At 36.9% G+C, this 23292-nt stretch overlaps 1 protein-coding gene across 1 annotated transcript in view; it reads right to left on the reverse strand.

The window, feature by feature from the left end:
* The window catches only part of DIAPH3 (diaphanous related formin 3), a 569503-nt gene that overhangs the window by 385371 nt on the left and 160840 nt on the right, over window positions 1-23292 (reverse strand). Inside the window, exons 6-9 of the mRNA XM_059903469.1 lie at window positions 20174-20248; window positions 20022-20091; window positions 14939-15075; window positions 14018-14123 (exon numbers count right to left, since the gene is read on the reverse strand). Of these exons, the coding sequence (XP_059759452.1) occupies window positions 14018-14123; window positions 14939-15075; window positions 20022-20091; window positions 20174-20248 (388 nt within the window). The remainder of the gene's footprint in view (window positions 1-14017; window positions 14124-14938; window positions 15076-20021; window positions 20092-20173; window positions 20249-23292) is intronic.

Consider the following 23292-nt stretch of genomic DNA (forward strand, 5'->3'; position numbering starts at 1 on the left):
GTGTAGGGAAAATAAGTACTCTGTAGTATCACATGAACCGAAATTAGTGAAGGTTTTGTTCCATTCACTCAGCATCAGGGTACAACAAATGCATACCTTTGTGTATACAGAAACAACACCAGGAGCATCAGGCTGAAGGAAAAGAAGCCAAAAAGGTGACAGAAGGAGGTGCAACGGTCTGCTCTCTGCTGCCAGGCAATTCTCTCTGTGTCTCTGCATGTATTGCAAGTAGAGGTACAGATGGCTTTTCTTCTGCGAGACCTTGACAAGGATGTCTGTATAGCAAACCACCTTGGAAGACAGAGACAGCATCTCCCCTCCAGAGCAAAAGGGCAGGCAGACCCACAGCCCATTCTGAAAGACCTGTGCTCTCCAAGCTCCTGTAACACAACCTGCCATTGCAGCCATGTCTTCAGACAGTCCCTCCAAAATAAAGACTGGACTCAATTATTTCCTGAACTGAGAACCCAAAAGTTTATCAGCTGGCTGCGAGGCCTTGTTGAAAGCACTGTCACCTGGTAGCCCCCCAACTGATAGAGATCCCAATTGGGGGTCCCCAACAACTATAAACAACATGTTCCTTCCAGGAACACCATGTGCACCTTCAAAACTATGTATCTTGTGGGAAAGCCAGGCATTAGCTTGCCTCTCTCTCCAAAAACACCATGACTTACACCTCAGAGGTGCACATAAGAGATGCTCAGGTGTGTGAGGAAACAGTACCAGCACACGTACAGCCTCAGGCAACTGTGGCCATCTCTGCACACCCAGGTCAACTTTGGTTACTCTGGGGAGTTTCCTGGAGAGAACACTGATCACTACATATGTGCACCTGCAGACAGTTAGCCCTACGATGAGTCACTGAATTAGAACAGATGATGCGAAATGTGTCCCTGGTTTTAGCTGAAGTGATCAGTGACACTGCGTCAGCCCTGCAAGGCACTCAGGTCAGCTTTAACTCACTGGCAGGGTTGTTACGGATGAAAGACTTGCCCCAGATGTCCTCCTTGCTAAACAAAGGGAAGTCTGTGCAATCATTAATACCTCAGGCCGAGTGAAAGAGCAACAGAAGAAGATAAGAAAGTCTCCTGGTGTCCTAAGATAGACCTTGATGGTTTACGGGATTTGTTCAGCTGACTGGGATCTGGGACCTGGAAGGCATGCCTGAGGTCAGTACTTCAGGGCAGCCTCAACCTGCTGCTTGAAGCACTGCTGACAAGCAGGCTTAATTAAATACTCTAGGAGAGTAATGGAATGGATCTCATCACAGCCTGTATCATCAGTCAGAGTAACTACTGCCCATGATAGCAGACTTGGATTCTCTAAGCTCAGGGTGTCGTCCCTATAACACAACCCACTGCAACTGGAAACTGGGGTTGACAAAGCTGATACTTGAGCTACTGCTATGGCTGTGGGTAACTGAAGTCCTTTGCTTTTGACCTAGGAGTTTGTGTCTTTTGACAGCAGCACCCGTACAAGTGTGGCAGACTAACACGGTAGTTTACAAGTGGCATAAAACCACAGATCCTTTGTGTTCTTGACACTCCAGGAGTCCCGGAAGACATCATAGGAAGGAGGTACAGCGTGCCATCACTGAGGACACAGATGCAGAGGAAAAGTCAAATAGCCAACCCCAAAAACTCCAGGATTCCCACACTTTGATTCCTTTCCTGACAAAAATCTACCACAATTCTATCAGCCCTATGCCCAACAACATGGGTTTGAACAAACTCTTTAGGATCTAGATAATGCTTCTGACATTCGAGCAAAGTATGGCTCCAACAAGAGAACAAAGAAGACACACATAGATAGAAAAAATAATAATAAGAGGAGAGAAATGAAAATAACAATGAAAATCAAAGTGTGACAGATACTAGAGATTGGTGCACTCACATTATTCCAACCCTCTTCTAAGGAAGACCCAGCCAACACAAGGAGCTAATCACACACATGAAGACTGGCCCTATCAGAATCAGAGGTAGTCACGTTATCTTCATCATTATTATTAGCAGACTTAAGTAAATGTAACAATGCTCCCTTAAAAAGTACTTTGGAATAAATATACTTTGCACTAAAAGAACAATGAGGATTTTTTAAATTTTACTATCTCCTATTTTCTCCAATTTAAAAGCAAACAATTGGTTTCTATTTTATTCAGAGACAAACAAGTTTTAGTTTTAATTTGATTTGCTAATATCACCCCTGACTAGTACATTTTAATAAATGCAACTTAAATAGCTAATGGAATAAAATATGTACTTAGAGCAATAGCTTTACGGGAAAATTGATAACCAGCTAGTTCTAAAATATTTTTTATTTTTGTTAACTTTAGAAACACGCAGAGAGAAAAGTATTTAGATATTACTAAAGTACTGCTTGATCATTTTAAAGGAAATAGAACACAATTAGCAACCCCAGAAAAGAGAACCTACTTACTTTTTTCCCCCTAAGTTAGCTATCAGGAAAACAATGACTTTACTCTTAACTTAAGCTTGCTACCTGCTAGCTATTTCATACATTTGGCTTAATAGGAAGAAGAAACATCCATTAGAGTATAAACGTACAACAAAATGGTTTAGCAGGGAATATTAGAATTGAGAACAATTCTTTCCATTGTCTATTCTTAATCAAGACCACACAAATTTAACCTGAACTTATCAGAAAAATAAGAAAGAAATGAATTTAAATGATGCTAAAATGACCTTTCACTTCTCACTGAAAATTAAACTTTAAAAACTATATCAAGGGAGGTCCGGGGCAAGATGGCGGAAGAGTAAGACGCGGAGATCACCTTCCTTCCCACAGATACAGTAGAAATACATCTACACGTGGAACTGCTCCTACAGAACACCCACTGAACGCTGGCAGAAGACGTCAGACCTCCCAAAAGGCAAGAAAATCCCCACGTACTTGGGTAGGGCAAAAGAAAAAAGAAATAACAGAGACAAAAGAATAGGGACGGGACCTGCACCAGTGGGAGGGAGCTGTGAAGGAGGAAAGCTTTCCACACACTAGGAAACCCCTTTGCGGGCAGAGACTGCGGGTGGCAGAGGGGGGAAGCTTCGGAGCCACGGAGGAGAGCGCATCCACAGGGGTGCGGAGGGCAAAGCAGAGAGATTCCCACACAGAGGCTCGGCGCCAAGCAGCACTCACCAGCCCGAGAGGCTTGTCTGCTCACCCGCTGGGGTGGGCGGGGGCTAGGAGCTGAGGCTCGGGCTTCGGTCGGATCGCAGGGAGAGGACTGGGGTTGGGGGCGTGAACACAGCCTGAAGGGGTTAGCGCACCACAGCTAGATGGGAGGGAGCCCGGGAAAAAGTCTGCAGCTGCCGAAGAGGCAAGAGACTTCTTCTTGCCTCTTTGTTTCGCGGCACGCAAGGAGAGGGGATTCAGAGCACCGCCTAAATGAACTCCAGAGACGGGCGCGAGCCACGACTATCAGCGGGGACCCCAGAGACGAGTGCGAGCCGCGGTTATCAGCACGGACCACAGAGACCGGCATGAGACGCTAAGGCTGCTGCTGCCGCCACCAAGAAGCCTGTGTGCAAGCACAGGTCACTCTCCACACTGCCCCTCCCGGGAGACGGTGCAGCCCACCACAGCCAGGCTCCCGTGATCCGGGGACAACTTCCCCAGGAGAACGCACGGCGCGCCTCAGGCGGCTGCAACGTCACGCCAGCTTCTGCCGCACCGCAGGCTCGCCCCGCCTCCTTCTTACCGCTCCCTCCCCCTGGCCTGACTGAGCCACAACCCCCGAATCAGCTGCTCCTTTAACCCCGTTCTGTCTGGGTGGGGAACAGAAGCCCTCAGGAGACATACATGCAGAGGTGGGTCCAAATCCAAAGCTGAACCCCGGGAGCTGTATGAACAAAGAAGAGAAAGGGAAATCTCTCCCAGCAGCCTCAGAAGCAGCGGCTTAAAGCTCCACAAACAACTTGATGTGCCTGCATCTGTTGAATACATGAATAGACAACGAATCATCCCAAATTTAGGAGGTGGACTTTGGGAGCAGGATATATTAATTTTTCCCCTTTTCCTTTTTTTGTGAGCATATATGTGTATGCCTCTGGGTGAGATTTTGTCTGTATAGCTTTGCTCTCACCATTACTCCTAGGGTTAGGTCCGTCCATTTTTTTTTGTTTTTTGTTTTTTAACTTAAAAAAATTTTTTCCCTAATAAATGTTTTCTTAATAATTTTTTACTTATTTTCTATTTTAAAAAAAAAAATGTTTTTTAAATTTTTAATAAGTTTTTTCACATTTCTTATTCTAAAAAATTAAAAACTTTTTTCTTAATAAATTTTTTTCTTAATAATTTTTTTCTTATTTTTTATTATAAAAAATTAATAAATCTATTTTTAAAAATTAAAAAAAAATTTTTCTCTTAATAAATTTATTCTTGATAATTTTTTTTCTTATTTTGTATTATAAGAGCTTTATTTAATTTTATTTTATCCTCTTTCTTTCTTTCTATTTTTTCTCCCTTTTATTCTGAGCCGTGTGGATGAAAGGCTCTTGGTGCTCCAGCCAGGCATCAGGGCTGTGCCTCTGAGGTGGGAGAGCCAACTTCAGGACACTGGTCCACAAGAGACCTCCCAGCTCCACGTAATACCAAACGGCAAAAATCTCTCAGAGATCTCCATCTCAACATTAAGACCCAGCTTCACTCAACGACCAGAAAGCTACAGTGCTGGACACCCTATGCCAACCAAATAGCAAGACAGGAACACAGCCCCATCTGTTAGCAGAGAGGCTGCCTAAAATCATAATAAGGCCACAGACACCCCAAAACACACCATCAGACGTGGACGTGCCCACCAGAAAGACAAGATCCAACCTCATCCACCAGAACACAGGCACTAGTCCCCTCCACCAGGAAGCCTACACAACCCACTGAACCAATCTTAGCCACTGGGGACAGATACCAAAAACAACGAGAACTACGAACCTGCAGCCAGCGAAAAGGAGACCCCAAACACAGTAAGATAAGCAAAATGAGACGACAGAAAAACACACAGCAGATGAAGGAGCAGGGTCAAAACACACCAGACCTAACAAATGAAGAGGAAATAGGTAGTCTACCTGAAAAAGAATTCATAATAATGATAGTAAGGATGATCCAAAATCTTGGAAATAGAATAGACAAAATGCAAGAAACATTTAACAAGGATGTAGAAGAACTAAAGAGGAACCAAGCAAAGATGAAATACACAATAAATGAAATTAAAAATACTCTAGACGGGATCAATAGCAGAATAACTGAGGCAGAAGAACGGATAAGTGACCTGGAAGATAAAATGGTGGAAATAACTACTGCAGAGCAGGATAAAGAAAAAAGAATGAAAAGAACTGAGGACAGTCTCAGAGATCTCTGGGACAACATTAAACGCACCAACATTCGAATTATAGGGGTCCCAGAAGAAGAAGAGAAAAAGAAAGGGACTGAGAAAATATTTGAAGAGATTATAGTTGAAAACTTCCCTAATATGGGAAAGGAAATAGTTAATCAAGTCCTGGAAGCACAGGGAGTCCCATACAGGATAAATCCAAGGAGAAACACGCCAAGACACATATTAATCAAACTGTCAAAAATTAAATATAAAGAAAACATATTAAAAGCAGCAAGGGAAAAACAACAAATAACACACAAGGGAATCCCCATAAGGTTAACAGCTGATCTTTCAGCAGAAACTCTGCAAGCCAGAAGGGAGTGGCAGGATATACTTAAAGTGATGAAGGAGAAAAACCTACAACCAAGGTTACTCTACCCAGCAAGGATCTCATTCAGATTTGATGGAGAAATTAAAAGCTTTACAGACAAGCAAAAGCTGAGAGAGTTCAGCACCACCAAACCAGCTTTACAACAAATGCTAAAGGAACTTTTCTAGGCAAGAAACACAAGAGAAGGAAAACACCTGCAATAACAAACCCAAAACATTTAAGAAAATGGGAATAGGAACATACATATCGATAATTACCTTGAATGTAAATGGATTAAATGCTCCCACCAAAAGACACAGACTGGCTGAATGGATACAAAAACAAGACCCATATATACGCTGTCTACAAGAGACCCACTTCAGACCTAGAGACACATACACACTGAAAGTGAGGGGATGGAAAAAGATATTCCATGCAAATGGAAATCAAAACAAAGCTGGAGTAGCAATTCTCATATCAGACAAAATAGACTTTAAAATGAAGACTATTACAAGAGACAAAGAAGGACACTATATAATGATCAAGGGATCGATACAAGAGGAAGGTATAACAATTGTAAATATTTATGCACCCAACATAGGAGCACCTCAATACATAAGGCAAATACTAACAGCCATAAAAGGGGAAATCGAGAGTAACACAATCATGGTTTCACCCCACTTTCACCAATGGACAGATCATCCAAAATGAAAATAAATAAGGAAACACAAGCTTTAAATGATACATTAAACAAGATGGACTTAATTGATATTTATAGGACATTCCACCCAAAAACAACAGAATACACATTTTTCTCAAGTGCTCATGGAACATTCTCAAGGACAGATCATATCTTGGGTCACAAATCAAGCCTTGGTAAATTTAAGAAAATTGAAATCGTATCAAGTATCTTTTCCGACCACAACGCTATGAGACTAGATATCAATTACAGGAAAAGATCTGTAAAAAATACAAACGCATGGAGGCTACACAATAAACTACTTAATAACGAAGTGATCACTGAAGAAATCAAAGGGGAAATCAAAAAATACCTAGAAACAAATGACAATGGAGACATGATGACCCAAAACCTATGGGATGCAGCAAAAGCAGTTCTAAGAGGGAAGTTTATAGCAATACAAGCCTACATCAAGAAACAGGAAACATCTCGAATAAACAACCTAACCCTGTACCTAAAGCAACTAGAGAAAGAAGAACAAAAAAACCCCAAAGCTAACAGAAGGAAAGAAATCATAAAGATCAGATCAGAAATAAATGAAAAAGAAATGAAGGAAACAATAGCAAAAATCAATGAAACTAAAAGCTGGTTCTTTGAGAAGATAAACAAAATTGATAAACCATTAGCCAGACTCATCAAGAGAAAAAGGGAGAAGACTCAAATCAATAGAACTAGAAATGAAAAAGGAGAAGTAACGACTGACACTGCAGAAATACAAACGATCATGAGAGATTACTACAAGCAACTCTATGCCAATAAAATGGACAACCTGGAAGAAATGGACAGATTCTTAGAAATGCACAACCTGCTGAGACTGAACCAGGAAGAAATAGAAAATATGAACAGACCAATCACAAGCACTGAAATTGAAACTGTGATTAAAAATCTTCCAACACACAAAAGCCCAGGACCAGATGGCTTCACAGGAGAATTCTATCAAACATTTAGAGAAGAGCTAACACCTATCCTTCTCAAACTCTTCCAAAATATTGCAGAGGGAGGAACACTCCCCAACTCATTCTACGAGGCCACCGTCACCCTGATACCAAAACCAGACAAAGGTGTCACAAGGAAAGAAAACTACAGGCCAATATCACTGATGAACATAGATGCAAAAATCCTCAACAAAATACTAGCAAACAGAATCCAACAGCACATTAAAAGGATTATACACCATGATCAAGTGGGGTTTATCCCAGGAATGCAAGGATTCTTCAATATACCCAAATCAATCAACGTGATACATCATATTAAATTGAAGGAGAAAAACCATATGATCATCTCAATAGATGCAGAGAAAGCTTTCAACAAAATTCAACACCCATTTATGATAAAAGCCCTGAAGAAAGTAGGCATAGAGGGAACTTTCCTCAACATAGTAAAGGCCATATATGACAAACCTACAGCCAACATTGTCCTCAATGGTGAAAAACTGAAACCATTTCCACTAAGATCAGGAACAAGACAAGGTTGCCCACTCTCACCACTATTATTCAACAGAGTTTTGGAAGTGTTAGCCACAGCAATCAGAGAAGAAAAAGAAATAAAAGGAATACAAATCGGAAAAGAAGAAGTAAAGCTGTCACTGTTTGCAGATGACATGATACTATACATAGAGAATCCTAAATATGCTACCAGAAAACTACTAGAGATAATCAATGAATTTGGTAAAGTGGCAGGATACAAAATTAATGCACAGAAATCTCTTGCATTCCTATATACTAATGATGAAAAATCTGAAAGTGAAATTAAGAAAACACTCCCATTTACCATTGCAACAAAAAGAATAAAATATCTAGGAATAATCCTACCTAAGGAGACAAAAGACCTGTATGCAGAAAATTATAAGACACTGATGAAAGAAATTAAAGATGATACAAATAGATGGAGAGATATACCATGTTCTTGGATTGGAAGAATCAACATGGTGAAAATGACTCTACTACCCAAAGCAATCTACAGATTCAATGCAATCCCTATCAAACTACCACTGGCATTTTTCACAGAACTAGAACAAAAAATTTCACAATTTGTATGGAAACACAAAAGACCCCGAATAGCCAAAGCAATCTTGAGAACGAAAAATGGAGCTGGAGGAATCAGGCTCCCTGACTTCAGACTATATTACAAAGCTTCAGTAATCAAGACAGTTTGGTACTGGCACAAAAACAGAAATATAGATCAATGGAACAGGATAGAAAGCCCAGAGATAAGCCCACGCACATATGGTCACCTTATCTTTGATAAAGAAGGCAAGAATATACAGTGGAGAAAAGACAGCCTCTTCAATAAGTGGTGCTGGGAAAATTGGACAGGTACATGTAAAAGTATGAAATTAGAACACTCCCTGACACCATACACAAAAATAAACTCAAAATGGATTAAAGACCTAAGTGTAAGGCCAGACACTATGAAACTCTTAGAGGAAAACATAGGCAGAGCACTCTATGACATAAATCACAGCAAGATCCTTTTTGATCCAGCTCCTAGAGAAATGGAAATAAAAACACAAAGAAACAAATGGGACCTAATGAAACTTAAAAGCTTTTGCACAGCAAAGGAAACCATAAACAAGACCAAAAGAGAACCCTCAGAATGGGAGAAAATATTTGCAAATGAAGCAACTGACAAAGGATTAATCGCCAAGATTTACAAGCAGCTCATGCAGCTCAATAACAAAAAAACAAACAACCCAATCCAAAAATGGGCAGAAGACCTAAATAGACATTTCTCCAAAGAAGATATACAGATTGCCAACAGACACATGAAAGAATGCTCAACATCCTTAATCATTAGAGAAATGCAAATCAAAACTACAATGAGGTATCATCTCACACCGGTCAGCATGGCCATCATCAAAAAATCTACAAACAATAAATGCTGGAGAGGGTGTGGTGAAAAGGGAACACTCTTGCACTGTTGGTGGGAATGTAAATTGATACAGTCACTATGGAGAACAGTATGGAGGTTCCTTAAAAAACTACAAATAGAACTACCATACGACCCAGCAATCCCACTACTGGGCATATACCCTGAGGAAACCATAATTCAGAAAGAGTCATGTACCAAAATATTCATTGCAGCTCTGTTTACAATAGCCAGGACATGGAAGCAACCTAGGTATCCATCATCGGATGAATGGATAAAGAAGATGTGGCACATATATACAATGGAATATTACTCAGCCATAAAAAGAAATGAAATGGAGGTATTTGTAATGAGGTGGATGGAGTTAGAGTCTGTCATACAGAGTGAAGTAAGTCAGAAAGAGAAAAACAAATACAGTATGCTAACACATATATATGGAATCTAAGGAGAAAAAAAAAAAGGTCATGAAGAACCTAGTGGCAAGACGGGAATAAAGACACAGACCTACTAGAGAATGGACTTGAGGATATGGGGAGGGGGGAGGGGTGAGATGTGACAGGGTGAGAGAGTGTCATGGACATATATACACTACCAAATGTAAAATAGATAGCTAGTGGGAAGCAGCCGCATAGCACAGGGAGATCAGCTCGGTGCTTTGTGACCACCTAGAGGGGTGGGATAGGGAGGGAGGGTGGGAGGGAGGGAGATGCAAGAGGGAAGAGATATGGGAACGTATGTATATGTATAACTGATTCACTTTGTTATAAAGTAGAATCTAACACACCATTGTAAAGCAATTATACTTCAATAAAGATGTTTATAAAAAAAAAAACTATATCAAGAAATTTTAGTGTTTATAGGACATCAAAAAACAACACTAAGTGTAACAGAAAATATACTTAATTACAACTTAAGCAATTAGTTTCATAAAAGCTAATATAATCAGCCACCTGTATCCTGATAAAAATTCCTCAAGCAATTTCCACAGCTGTCCAGAAAGAGGTTGCTGCTAGCCCCTCCTCTCCATCCTTAATGCCTTAACACTAAATACGGCAAATAAGCCGTCATTAAGAAAGAAATCATCCCCACAAATATTCACAGTAGCATTGTTCATAATAACCAAAAAGTTTAAAACAGCCCACATGCCCACCACCTGACAACTGATAAACGAAATGCGGGATACCATACAGCAGCATCATATACGGCACCAATAACAACCACAACAAAATGAGGCTCTGATACATCCTACAGCATGGATGAACCTTGAAAATACTATGCTAAGTGAACGAAGGAAGAAAAGACCACATACTCTGCGATTTCACTGATACCAAACATCTGGAATACGAAACTCTATAGAGGGAGAAAGTAGAGTACTGGCTGCCTACAGCTAGAGATAATGAGGGCACCGTGGGGTTACGGCCAGGGCATGAGGGCTTTCTTTTGGGGATGATGAAAATGTACTAAAATTGATTGTGGTGAAAATTGCACCGTTCTGAATATACATAAAAAAAACATGGAATTGCACACTTCAAATGAATAAATTTTATCTCAATAAAACTGTTAAAAAAAAATCATTTCAAAATTATATCAATTCTCTAGACGAATATATTTTCATTTCTTCAAGTCTTACTGTCTTCTATGGAATAGTAATCTTAATTTCCAGTTTTTAATTAATAGTTCTCTTTATCATATTTTATCATAACTATAAATTTTTTTTCTATAACTTAGCACCTTCAGTAAAATCAAAGTAACTACCCATAATAGAAATGAATAAATTTACCCAAGAATTTTTTTGATTCATGTAGTTTGCCTTCAAATTCATACAGTAATCAGGATTTTAAAAGACCAGATAGATTTAGTTTAATGTCTGATAGCCAAAACAAATCTAATATGCCAAATAACCAAGAATTTTAAGGTTGCAATAGTCAAACTTTCCAATTAATGAGTCAATCATGTCATTTATCTAGGCAAAACTTGACTTTGTTCTTAACGAGCCCTTCTTTATCCTTTCCCTCACAGCTTTCAAACATCAAATGATGTAATACTGTTGTGAAAAAAGTTGGAACCCCAATTTTATCAAGATTTTTTAAACCTTTTATTTTGAAGTAATTATAGATTCATTGGAAGTTACAAAAAAAAAAAAAAAAAAAAAAACCACGTACAGGTTGGTCCTGAGTACTCTTCACACAATTCCTCCCATTGGTAACATCCTGCATCATTATAGTACAATACCAAAACCAAGAAGTTGAAATTGGCACAATCCACAGAGCTTTTTCAGATTTTACCAGCTTTACACTCATCTGTGTATGCGTGTACAGTTCTATGCAATTTCATCACGTGTACAGATTTGTGTAACCATCACCACAATCAAGATACAGAACTGCTTTAATTGCATGACACTCCTTCCTGCTATTTATTTACAGCCACACCCAACACTTTCCCGGACCCCATTCCAAATCTTTGGCAACCAGTAAAGCAGTAAACTGTTCTTAGAGAACTGTTCTCTATAATTTGGTAATTTCAAGAATGTTATATAAATGAAATCACACAGTGTGTAACCTTTTAGGACTGGCATTTTTCAATCTGCATAATTCTCTGAAGATTCACGCAAGTTGCGTAAGTCAGTAGTTCATTCCTCTTGGATGCGGAATAGTATTATATGTACGGCATACCACAGTGTAACCATTCACCTGTTGAGGGACACCAGGGTTGTTCCCAGTGTGGGGCTATGACAAATAAACCTGCTATAAAAATTTGTGCATGCATTTTTGTGTGAACATAAGTTTTCATTAGCAAGTTTTCATTAAATGCTGGGTTGTATAGTTAAGTATCAATTTTAATATCAACACTGGTAATGTTTCTTTAAAAAATGAAGATCACATTTAATTTCCACTGACTTTAGTTTTTTAATTTACCAAAATTACTTTTTAAAGCTAGCATTTACTGAACGCTTCTGCTAATGAACCAAGCAGCATACTAAGCATTTAAACCTATATCCTATGTAATCCTTGCATCAACAATGAGCTAGGTACTGAGATTACTGCCATCTTGCAACTGAGAAAACTGAAGTATAGAAAAGATTTGGGAACTGATCCAGAGTCACTAAAGCTATGATGTGAAGAGCTGGGACTCAAATTCAAGCCTGCCTGACTCAGAACTCTATTGTTTTCATCATTCCTGTAACATGTGTGTCATTAAATACAAAAAGTATGTATTAGGACCAAAAGGTCTTTACTTAGGGGATAAACTTTACAAGGGACTATTACATTTCATAGTGAGATTTTTAAACTAGACATAATTTCTAATAAGCTGCACAAATTACCAAAATTAATCTAATAACCTACTGGTATTTGCACAAACACTGTGCAAGTAAAAGTTACATGAGTACTAGAGGAAAACCCAGATAAAGTAATTGTTCAGCTTTTCTCTACACAGTTTCTTTTAGGCTCACTCTTCATTAGTCCTGTGGTGAACAGGAAATCTGGGGCCAATGAGAAATGAGAAGGGAAGGGAAATGAGGGTAATGGTATATGGATTAACAGCCCCCAGCCCACAGAGCAACTGAAGGAGCAGGGTTGAGGTCAGCGGTGGACACAAAGCCCAGGCCCCCACTCCCAGATGTGGAAGGAGGAGCTCTTTTCCAGAAGCTCCAGGAACTGGACCCACGCAACAGTGACCGTACACGTACTCAGATCTTCAAGTCTGCATACTGTCCCGAGAAACCAGTCACACAGGGTTGCTCACCACCATTCACAAACACTGTCACCAGAAGCAGATTCACAAAATACCGTCTTCAGAAATGTCATAGTGAATTATTAATTTGACAGTCCCTAACATTTTCTGATTTTTCATCAAATGCCATGTTTATTTTTTATTAATTTAACACTAAGATCTGGCTTTTCTATTCCAACCACAATGAGAAACAATTAAATGGCTAAGGTACACAGAGCTTTCAAGTAAAAATTAAAACTATAATATTTTACTATTAAGTGTGAAACAGATTTACTTCATAACTATTAGCACCTTGGTTTCCAAATTTTATTGCACATTAGAATCACCTGAGGATCTTTCAAAAATCCCAATAGCCAGGTCCCAACCACGCCAATTAAATTTTTTAAAATTTGAAGGTAGGAATCGGGCATCGATAATTCCTTAAAAATACTTAGGTTTGATTAGCAATGATTGTAACAATAGTTACAGCAATAAAATTCTTGTGTCTTTAAAAAAAGGGAGAAATTAAATGAATATTAGACATGCAGCTTGGGTACTATAATGTTTCAAGTCTAAATGTGACTTTTTGGGAGCGCTTAAAAATCTTTGAAAGGATTTTTATAAGTGTATCTTGGTCTTTTTACTCATGGACACTCTCAACTTTTCAGATATAAAACTAATACAACGAGAAGCCACAATTCACTCAATTGCCTAGACTTCTTAAAAATTATAAAAATCAACAATTGAGATAACAGTTCATGGACTATGATTATATATTTCACAGAGAAATCTAGTAAATCAACTTATAGGAACCTACGGAAATAATTATAGGTGTACATAAATTTGTATCTATAAGATAAATTATGATATGTTAGAATTCTGTATTTATTAAAAATGCTATAAAATATTAAATGGCATGTGCAGTTTCATACTACAGTATTAAATATAAGTCAGTCAGAAAACAGTTACAAAACACAGTATGAATGATAAACATGAAACCTACTTGCAATTGAACTGAATTGTGCCGAAGACCTTCCACAATAGAAGAAAATCTGTCAATTTTTCTTTCTTCTCCAGCTGATGTTAAAGCTTCTAAAACTTCTTCAAGGCTATTGGAAAATTTGAAATTATAAAGTAAATTGCAAACAGCAAATAACCCAAATAACTCCAACTAAGTCCAAACTGAGCGGCGCAACAGTCATCGGCCCACAGGACCTCTACATGGACAATTTTTAAATGCATGCAGGAGGTTTCACTTACAGGGTTCTGCCTACCCTTATAGGAGGGAGGGCCATTTCTGTTTGTTCTTTTGGTTGTTCAGTTTGTATATCTTTATCATTTATAAAAAGTATTTTAAATAATTTTTAAATGCTTTCTTGTAATAAGAACATTAATATTCCTTAAAAAGAAAAACAGGTTTATTTTTATCTTTTAATATGTATGTAATGGTCTTTTAGTTACAGGTCTAGCAATTGTGGATAATGTCTTTAAAGTTAAAACTTTAGTATGTACTTTACTGTCAAGGACCTTGCACCCTCAACCATTACATTATCAATTACTCACTTATTATTGAATTAATTCTATCCAAAAAAAAAAAAAAATCATAAGAAACAGAACCAATTTGTATATTTTTCAGTCTTCATTTAGAATGTTTATTTAGGTTTTGAGTTCAGAACTGTTTAAATATAATGAAGAAATCCATTTTTCATAGAAACATGTTAGCCCATAACTACTGTATTGATTAAGAGAAAAAAATTACTACTCAAACATTTCTGTTCAGCCAATATAAATCTAAATCACCTGCTTAAGTATAGTTCATTTTTTTAAAGTAAATTCTAGACTAAAATAGAATAATGAAAACATTATATGACTGAAACTGTATTAAATTATTATGTAATGAGAGAAATAAGTTGAGAAGACTTACATGCTTTCCTCCCCTACAATGCACATTGCAGAAAGGAGTTTAACCACATCCGTCATCATACTGGGCTTCTCAGGATCAATGGCTCTGGCTAACAAAGAAAGACTCCTCTCTTCACTCATAATTCTTTCCAAGCCATACTACAACATTTTGGAAAAAAGAGGTTAAATTTTAGTGGTTAGTTGAAAAAATAGTGCCCTGAAGGAAATGTAGTTATTTTTAAAATGTTTATAAGATAATATATGTGTACATGTAGTAAAGCCAGAAAATATAAAGAATGCATAACATCCTAAAAAAATTCATAGAAGTATTCCCTTTACATTAAGAACTATGAGAATCAATCAAATACAGATAACCCCTCAAAGGTAATTTTACAGCAATATGACGGATAATTACTAAGATAGATAAGTGGCCAACTAGAGAAAGAGAGAAGCAGTGAGGAATACTGAGATTTCCCAACAGGAACATAGAAAATGAACAGACTGATACTGAACCAGACACTGAGGCCGTGAGGAGTTCTCCTGGGAAGGAAGGTTGGTAAGAGGTACCACAAATAAATGCACAGATCACTGTCCCAGAGAAACATAATGTGAACCACATGTGCAATGTAAAATTTCAAACAAAAAGTAAAACTGATTTTAATAGAATTATTCCAATATACCCAAAATATTATCATTTTAACATATAATCAATATAAAACATTTATTGATGAGATATTTTTACTTTTTTTTTCTTCCTAAGTATTCAAAATCTAGTGTGTATTGTACACGTACAGCACATCTCAGTTCAGACTAGCCACATTTCAAGGGCTCAGTAGCCACATGTGGCAACCACATTACACAGTGCGGGCCTAGATAGTAACACTTAGTTCATAAACAGGCAAAAGCTGAAGGGTGATTCGGGCTGATACCATGTAGAAACTGCCATAAGAACATGTGTATTCTGATCTGAATGATATTTTGTTATCAGAAAGACAATGCAGTTGTAAACACATTATATAAATGGAATGATTTAGAATGAGGCCAAAGTTTGCTACTGCCAGGATGTCACATTCAATTGGAAGATAAGGAGTTATGTTAACGACTTAGTGTTTTGATTTAAGGATGTATACATCTCTTAGGGTCCACTTACAATCTATGGAAGATAAGTATCAAATAACAGAGGATGAACAGAAGCAATAAAACAGTACTATTTATCTACCATACATCCCAGAGGATCCTTTTAAAGAGTGAGAATTTAGTTGATTAGAATTACTGCTAAGCACTAAAAAGGAACTTAAGCCCAATTACAGACCTATGAACTCAAAATCAGCACTAGGTATTGGTATCAAAGTAAAATCTATAACAAGCTTAGATCCAAATGCTTTGAACGTTATGAATGTTATGAAAACTTATTTATAAGTTTCCTGTCTTCTATATCGCATTTACGTAAAGAAGCTTCACACTGTGGTGAAATATGGCACTTGCTTGAAACCACTATCTAAAGAACACAGGTACAAAGAAGGAAGTACAAACAGAAGGGTCAAGGGCCCCAAGGTATGATTTTTGAAGGGACTTCTCTGTCCTATTGGTGACAGGGAAACGTTTACAAGGAAACAGCTAAACCAGCCAGGAGATGCTCACTTTTGTGATACCCTGGGCTGTTTCATAACTGGAAACAAAGAAAAGTAGGCATGAGGTCAGAGACTACAATATGCCTCGACAATCATTCCAGGGAATTGTCAGAGTTTTGTAATGTACGACTTAGACCCAATTCAAAAAGTCAACCAGCCAATGATTACCAAGTACCAAAGGGCTGGCTCTGTCCTAATAAACCTGAGACTGAGTAAAGTTTGCCTTCAGCACTTCCTCCTTCACTTCCCCCACTCTGGGCTGGCCTGAGCCAGCACCTGCCCTTTGGGAATCAGAATCCTGTGGCTCCTCCAGCCATTCAAAGCAACTCATACTGATTTCCTCTAAGGGATACCACCTACCTTCTCTGTCAGGCCCTCTTACCCTAAACCATGTGTCAAGAGTGGAATAGGAGCATTCTTTGATCTCCTAGTTTCGACCAGTGTCTTGTGAACTCAAAGCTGCATCACTGGCAATATTCTCTGACTTCGCTAATGGAAAATTGTATGGTGCTCATTTTGAGACTGGAATGAGGCCAGATTACCACTACTGAGTATCTAGAATTAAAGACTGAACTGCTGCCTACTTGTATAAAATTACTCTCATTCAATTATTTAAAAAAACAAAGCAAAACTAAACCCATTGACTCTGTGAGAGAAATAGTCAACTTACCAGTGCTGGCACTTAAAGTGCATTAAATGAAGGCTATTACAAGGTTAGAGAGATGGTGACAAATTTTGGAAGGTCTAAGAATGTCTCTCCACTGAATGTCAAGGATCCACTCCAGATTTTAGGAAAACTCACATGTTCTAAACTGAGGACCAGTGCCAGGTTCCCTTTGCATTCTACTTGAGGCCTATTATTACCTAATAGGTGGAACTGCAGGCCACTGAAGGTGTGTTAGGCAGGGGAAGGTGAATACCCTAAATCCCTGTGTCAGATGCCCTACATGAAAACTGGTGCTGAATGACTACCCACGGTGAGTTAATACCAGCAGCAGAGATAACGTAGGAAGGGGGCTGGCTTCAGGAACAAGGCACCCTCGTTGGGGGTACACACCTTAACACAAAAAGTTAACTGACAAAAATGAAACCCCTGTTCCGACTACCTCTTAATTTAAAGGTATTTAACTTTTCATCTTGACTTTTATTTTCTTCCTAATAGATATTCAAAATCTTCTTCTATTTAAACACTACTATAAAGTTCAATTTAGTATTATAAAAAAATTCAATTTCATACAATGATATCAGATTCACCCATAATATCAATTATATAATTAATTACTAGTACCAAATAAGGTACTAGTACATACATTTTTTCTCTTAAAGCCTATATTTTTCATCATTCAATGAACTTTTATAAAGACTGCACAGTAAGGTAGAGGAAAAAGCATCAATTAATCTTGGAAAAAAAATATTTACCAAAAAATTTCACATATAATTATGTTTAGAATTCAGACATTATAATTCCAAGTATCAGTAACTTTTTATTCGTATCAGCATGACAGTAATAAATGCAAATGACAATATATTCCAGCTCCACATAAACTATAAACAAAATAATCCATTATTATAACAATAAATCACATTATATTAATTAGAATATAAATACATAGTTTACTCCCTTTCCAATTCAGTCTTAAACCAAGTAGGAATATTATCTTCTATATACCACTTCACTTTAACCATGACATTCTTAAATTCAAATTATGATCCAAATGCCCTGTGCCCCTTTGTTCTGGAAAAACGTTTCTGGGTTTTCGCTACTCTTAGCCTTCCCATCACCAATGAAATTTCCAGTTTCTATATTCTTATTTTAGAAGCCCCCCCATCCCGCCTGAAAGCAAGTGTTATACACTCAGTGTGAAAAGATGTCTCCCTATGGGCAATTTGATTCCTTTATTCACTCACTCTTAAAACATACTCTACAAAGGCTACATAATATATCTAAAATCGAATTCTCACAGAACAGTGAGTTCAGTACAGAAAGTACTTGTGATTTCTACATCAGATATTTTCCCTGAAAATCGTATCTGATCGGAGGAAGCAGGGAGGTGAAAAATATTTCATTGGTTAAAAATAGAAAACTTAACTCCAGAAAATGATGAAAAATCCATAAATAATTCAATTTAAAAAATAATTAGAAAATATAAATATTTGCTGCATTTAATAAAAAGAAATGTAAATGTTAATAATTTAAGTACAAGTACTTAAGTACGAAGTTCTCTAAAAATTTATTTTAAAAATGAGGATAAGGCAAAAATATTAAAAATTAAAATTAATCAGAAATACACAGTTTTGCTATAAAACACAAATCACCCAACATAGGTAAAATTTCCTCTCCCGCTGTCTAATGAATGAAAACACCTATCATTACTGCACGCATCATGAGGTAAATATGTTTAGATGTTAGAGCTAGAGACATGGCATGGAATAAAGCTAATTTCTGCAATTAACAGTATGAAAAAAAGGAAACACAGTTAGATAAACCCAGCTTCAGTACAGAGCATAAACCATTTCTCTCTTCTAATGTATCTTCTTTAAATATTCAAACTGCAGACCTGCCATATTATATTTGGTTTCAATATTACAGTTGACTCTTGAACATCACAGGGGTTAGGGGCACCAACTCCTCATGCAGTCAAAAATCCGAGTATAATTTCTGACTCCCCCAAAACTTAACTACTAATAGCCTACTCTTGACCAGAAGTCTTACCAATAACACAGAGTTGATTAACACATATTTTGTATCTTATATGTATTATATACTATATTTTTACAATAAAGTAAGGTAGAGAAAAGAAAATGTTATTTTTAAAAAGCAGAAGGAAGAAAAAATACACTTACAGTACAAATATATATTTATTTTTAAAAATCCACATATAAGTGAACCAGTGCAGTTCAAACACATATTGTTCAAGGGTCAATTGTACTTGCATTAAGCATCATTGCTCCTCCACCTCTGGGACCTGTTCATATCTGTTCACATTAATTTCATTAAAAATTTAAATCTCTAGACTATAAAAACTAAGTCTTTCCAACTTAATTCTTTGGTAATAAGTATTACTGCAGACCACATTTAATAATCGTGTATGATTTCAAAGCTGATTCATGCTATACTTCTGAAAATTAAAAGAGAAGAAGGAAGGGAGGAAGAGAAGGGAACAAAAAAGAGGACAGACAGGGAGGTAGAGAGGTAGGGAGGAAGGACAGGAGGAAAAGAAAATTAATCTGTGCATGAAGGGTTAAGCACTAGAAGAGGATCTATTCATCCCCAAGTTTCTCCTGTTGAGAGACAGTTGATTTGATAGAAAACTAGAAATCAATACTTCAATATTTTTTCCATTATATACTGAAGAGCTTATCAAAGCAATGTATCACTTTAGTGCAAATTCTATATTACATAACCCTTCTTTCATAAGAATTTCTGTAAGAACTGATAAAGAACAACTACAATACAATTACCTATGTACATACCTGGGTGTTCATCAAGGCCTTTAGACACTGTATGACTTTGTGCTGATTCTTCTTTATAATTTTTTCTTGTCTGCATAAAAGATATCAATGTTGGAATCATCATTGGACATGCAAATGTAGCTTAATTAGAAATAATGATTAGCAATACTTACATTTTGCCACTAATCAGCTTTTCCAAAATGTCCAGTAATAATCCAAGTCCCTCATGTTCAAAGCTCTCCACCCAACTGAAAAACAGAAGAAAGGGTAGTCATATATTAAGTCAGTATTCTAGTTGGGAATATCACAATAATGCTATATACTCACAAATGTTTTGTACTTGTTATATTCTAGTCATAAATACAATAAAAGAATAACACTATGTATAAAATCATTCATGATTCATAATCTTTGTGAAAAAAGGAGCGATGATGTGATAAGCCAGTGATGTGCTGAACCCAGCTTGCACTTGGCTTGTGAGAGCTGAGTGTGCCCAGCTCTTCCATGCCCCATGTCCATTGACATCATGTTAGTAGCTTAAAATCTGCCATGTTGGAAGTATTGACACTACAGCCATGTTGGAAGTATTGACACTACAGAAATCAGCAAATGCTGCCAATCAGAGCATCCCCTCACCCAGAGCTGGTTGTTAAACATTTAACAGCACACCACTGGACAAGCCTCACTCTGGACTATTCCAAAGAGCAGATATTGGGCAAGTGAGCAATATTTAAAGAGAAAAGATTCCAGTCTACATAAAGAAAAAGATTACTGAAAAAATTAGTCAAAATACTGTAAAAGCATGTTCTAGGAGAATTTTCCAAACCACTAAAATACATCTTTATAAATGTTAACAATTTCTTAAATTTCAAAGTTCAGTTGTATTTTTAAAAAGAGCTTTATCATTATTTTTAAATGAATATTTTCATCTTGACCCAACCACCTCTATTCCATTAAACCCATTAATATAATCAAAGTATGTATGTAATTAGGATAGCACTGCCAATAGACAACAGCTCACCTTGATTATAGAAAAACTACCTTAGGAGAAATCAGTGTTGATTTGGAAAGCCTAGCACAATAAATAAAATAATGTTAACAACCCGTCTTCCAAAAAGTGGGGGAAAGAAAAAGATATAATATGATATATATGTGTATTTCTTTGTATATATGTGCTTGTATACCTATTTGTTTGTATGTATGATTTTATGTGTGTATGTGTGTCTGCGTGTAGCCTTTGAAAAATGGAATATTAATAACAAACTTTCATCCAATAATCAAAAGCAGGATGTTATAAAGAATAAAAAATTTAAGTCACATACCAGAATATAATACCATTTTCTTACTTAAGACACAGTATTACATTCCTTAGAAAATAAGAGTAAACACCAAATGTAATATATTTGCATGAAAAATAAAAATATTATTTTAAAAATTCCAGTGACTTCCCTGGTGGTCCAGTGGTTAAGACTCGGCGCTTCCACTGCAGGGGGTGCAGGTTCGATCCCTTATTGTGGAACTAAGATCCCACATTATCGGCATGGTGCGGCCAAAAATTTTTTTTTAAAATTCCTTCTTCTTCACTTGTACACTTCTGTGAACATGGCTTAATCACCTACAAATAGTCAGAGTTTCTGATTTTAACCACCCCGCCCCCAAGAAAAGAATTTGCCATTTAGATTGGCAGACTCATCTCAGACTATTTTACTCATCTCTTCTCTGTGAAAACCACAGAATAACTAATTCAAGAATGCACTTAAACAGGAAAGATACTCCCGTGTAAAAGAAAAGACTGAAGATCACTATTATAGCTAAGGTGAAGAAAAAAAGTTCAATATAAGTTGGTGTTTTCAAACCAGGATGCTACTTCAAAAGTTAAGAGTTTACTCTCCACTATCAGCATCGCACAGATTACTTGTAGGCATTTCAAATCTTGCTTTCATATTTCATGAAAACGCCTATAGCATCCCACTTAACTGTATGCCTTGTTGACATCCAATTCTGTATTTATTCTTATTTCACTTGCAGCAGGGAAGCTTGAAATCAAACACACAAGGAGTAATTTGAGCGTTTTGCTTGGACTGGCACTGAGATGTGTGGACAGACTCTGTTCATCAGACCCTCCGGTCTTAGTACCTCACAGTAAGACTTCAGTATTTTGTTTGAAGTGTTTCAACAATCTCTATATTCAAAAGTATATCCATAAAGATATTGCAAAGCTAATATAAATGGTTTAGGATTCTTCATGCTGCTATCACCTTCAATCATCATAGAGAATAAAGTTACTATTCCTAAAACTGCCTTATAACAAAACATACAAAGTATTTTAAAATCATGTTAATGTAACAAAAAGATTTTCTTGCACATGATATGCTCATGTTGGAGCCCACTATAAAATTCAGGAAGCATATCAATCCAGGTAAGTCAAGTCTGAGTAATAAATAATAGAACACAGCTATTTTGTAGATGTATCACCCCTATTATAACAACTATTTAACTATAGAATACTGGGACCCACAGAATTTCTCAAATCAACTATTTCTGGACCCACTAAATAACTCTCTTCTACAATGCAGAACATGAGTCATTAAAGTAAAACTTATGTTCACTCATGCATATTACATATGAACTAATTATAAAAGAAACTTACTAAGATTGAATGTAAAGAAGCATTATACCCAATTACTTTACATTACAACCTTTTAACTCACGGTGGGAATTAATTTCTTGACAATGATAAAATCAGAGATTAGCAACAGCCTTCGGAAAGCCAGACTATACTTTACATCATAAAACATATCAATAACAAGGAAAGTCAGACAGGGTGCAGGGAAAGGAAGATAAGATGCTTGATAACAAAAGAAACACTAATATGTAAACATAAAAAGAAAGCTGATGAAAGTACTTATTGAAAAGGTAATATTATAATACAAACTAAATGTGCATAAAAAGTTTCCATGTTTTTCTTAAAAATTTGCAAGGCCAACATATTGTTGTATTAACAAGTTATCATTCACAAACCCATTCTCTCAAAACCCTTGCCCTCACCCCTGCTATTTTCAGCAATGCTATTTTTAAGAATAGGAGCAAATATCACTTCCTATCTCTTCTGGAAAAGATGTTCAAGATAAAAAAGTGATATTGAGTAGGCAGGTCTGCAGTGCTGACAGAGGTTTATTAAAATCGATAGCTTTCTACAGAAATGAAAAATTTCTCATCATCAATGTAAGAAGCAACCTGGAAAAAAATTATCAACTGATCTATAAATGATCAATATTCAGGAAACAAAATC

The sequence above is a fragment of the Balaenoptera ricei genome, chromosome 18, assembly GCF_028023285.1.
Source record: "Balaenoptera ricei isolate mBalRic1 chromosome 18, mBalRic1.hap2, whole genome shotgun sequence".
NCBI lineage: Eukaryota > Metazoa > Chordata > Mammalia > Artiodactyla > Balaenopteridae > Balaenoptera > Balaenoptera ricei.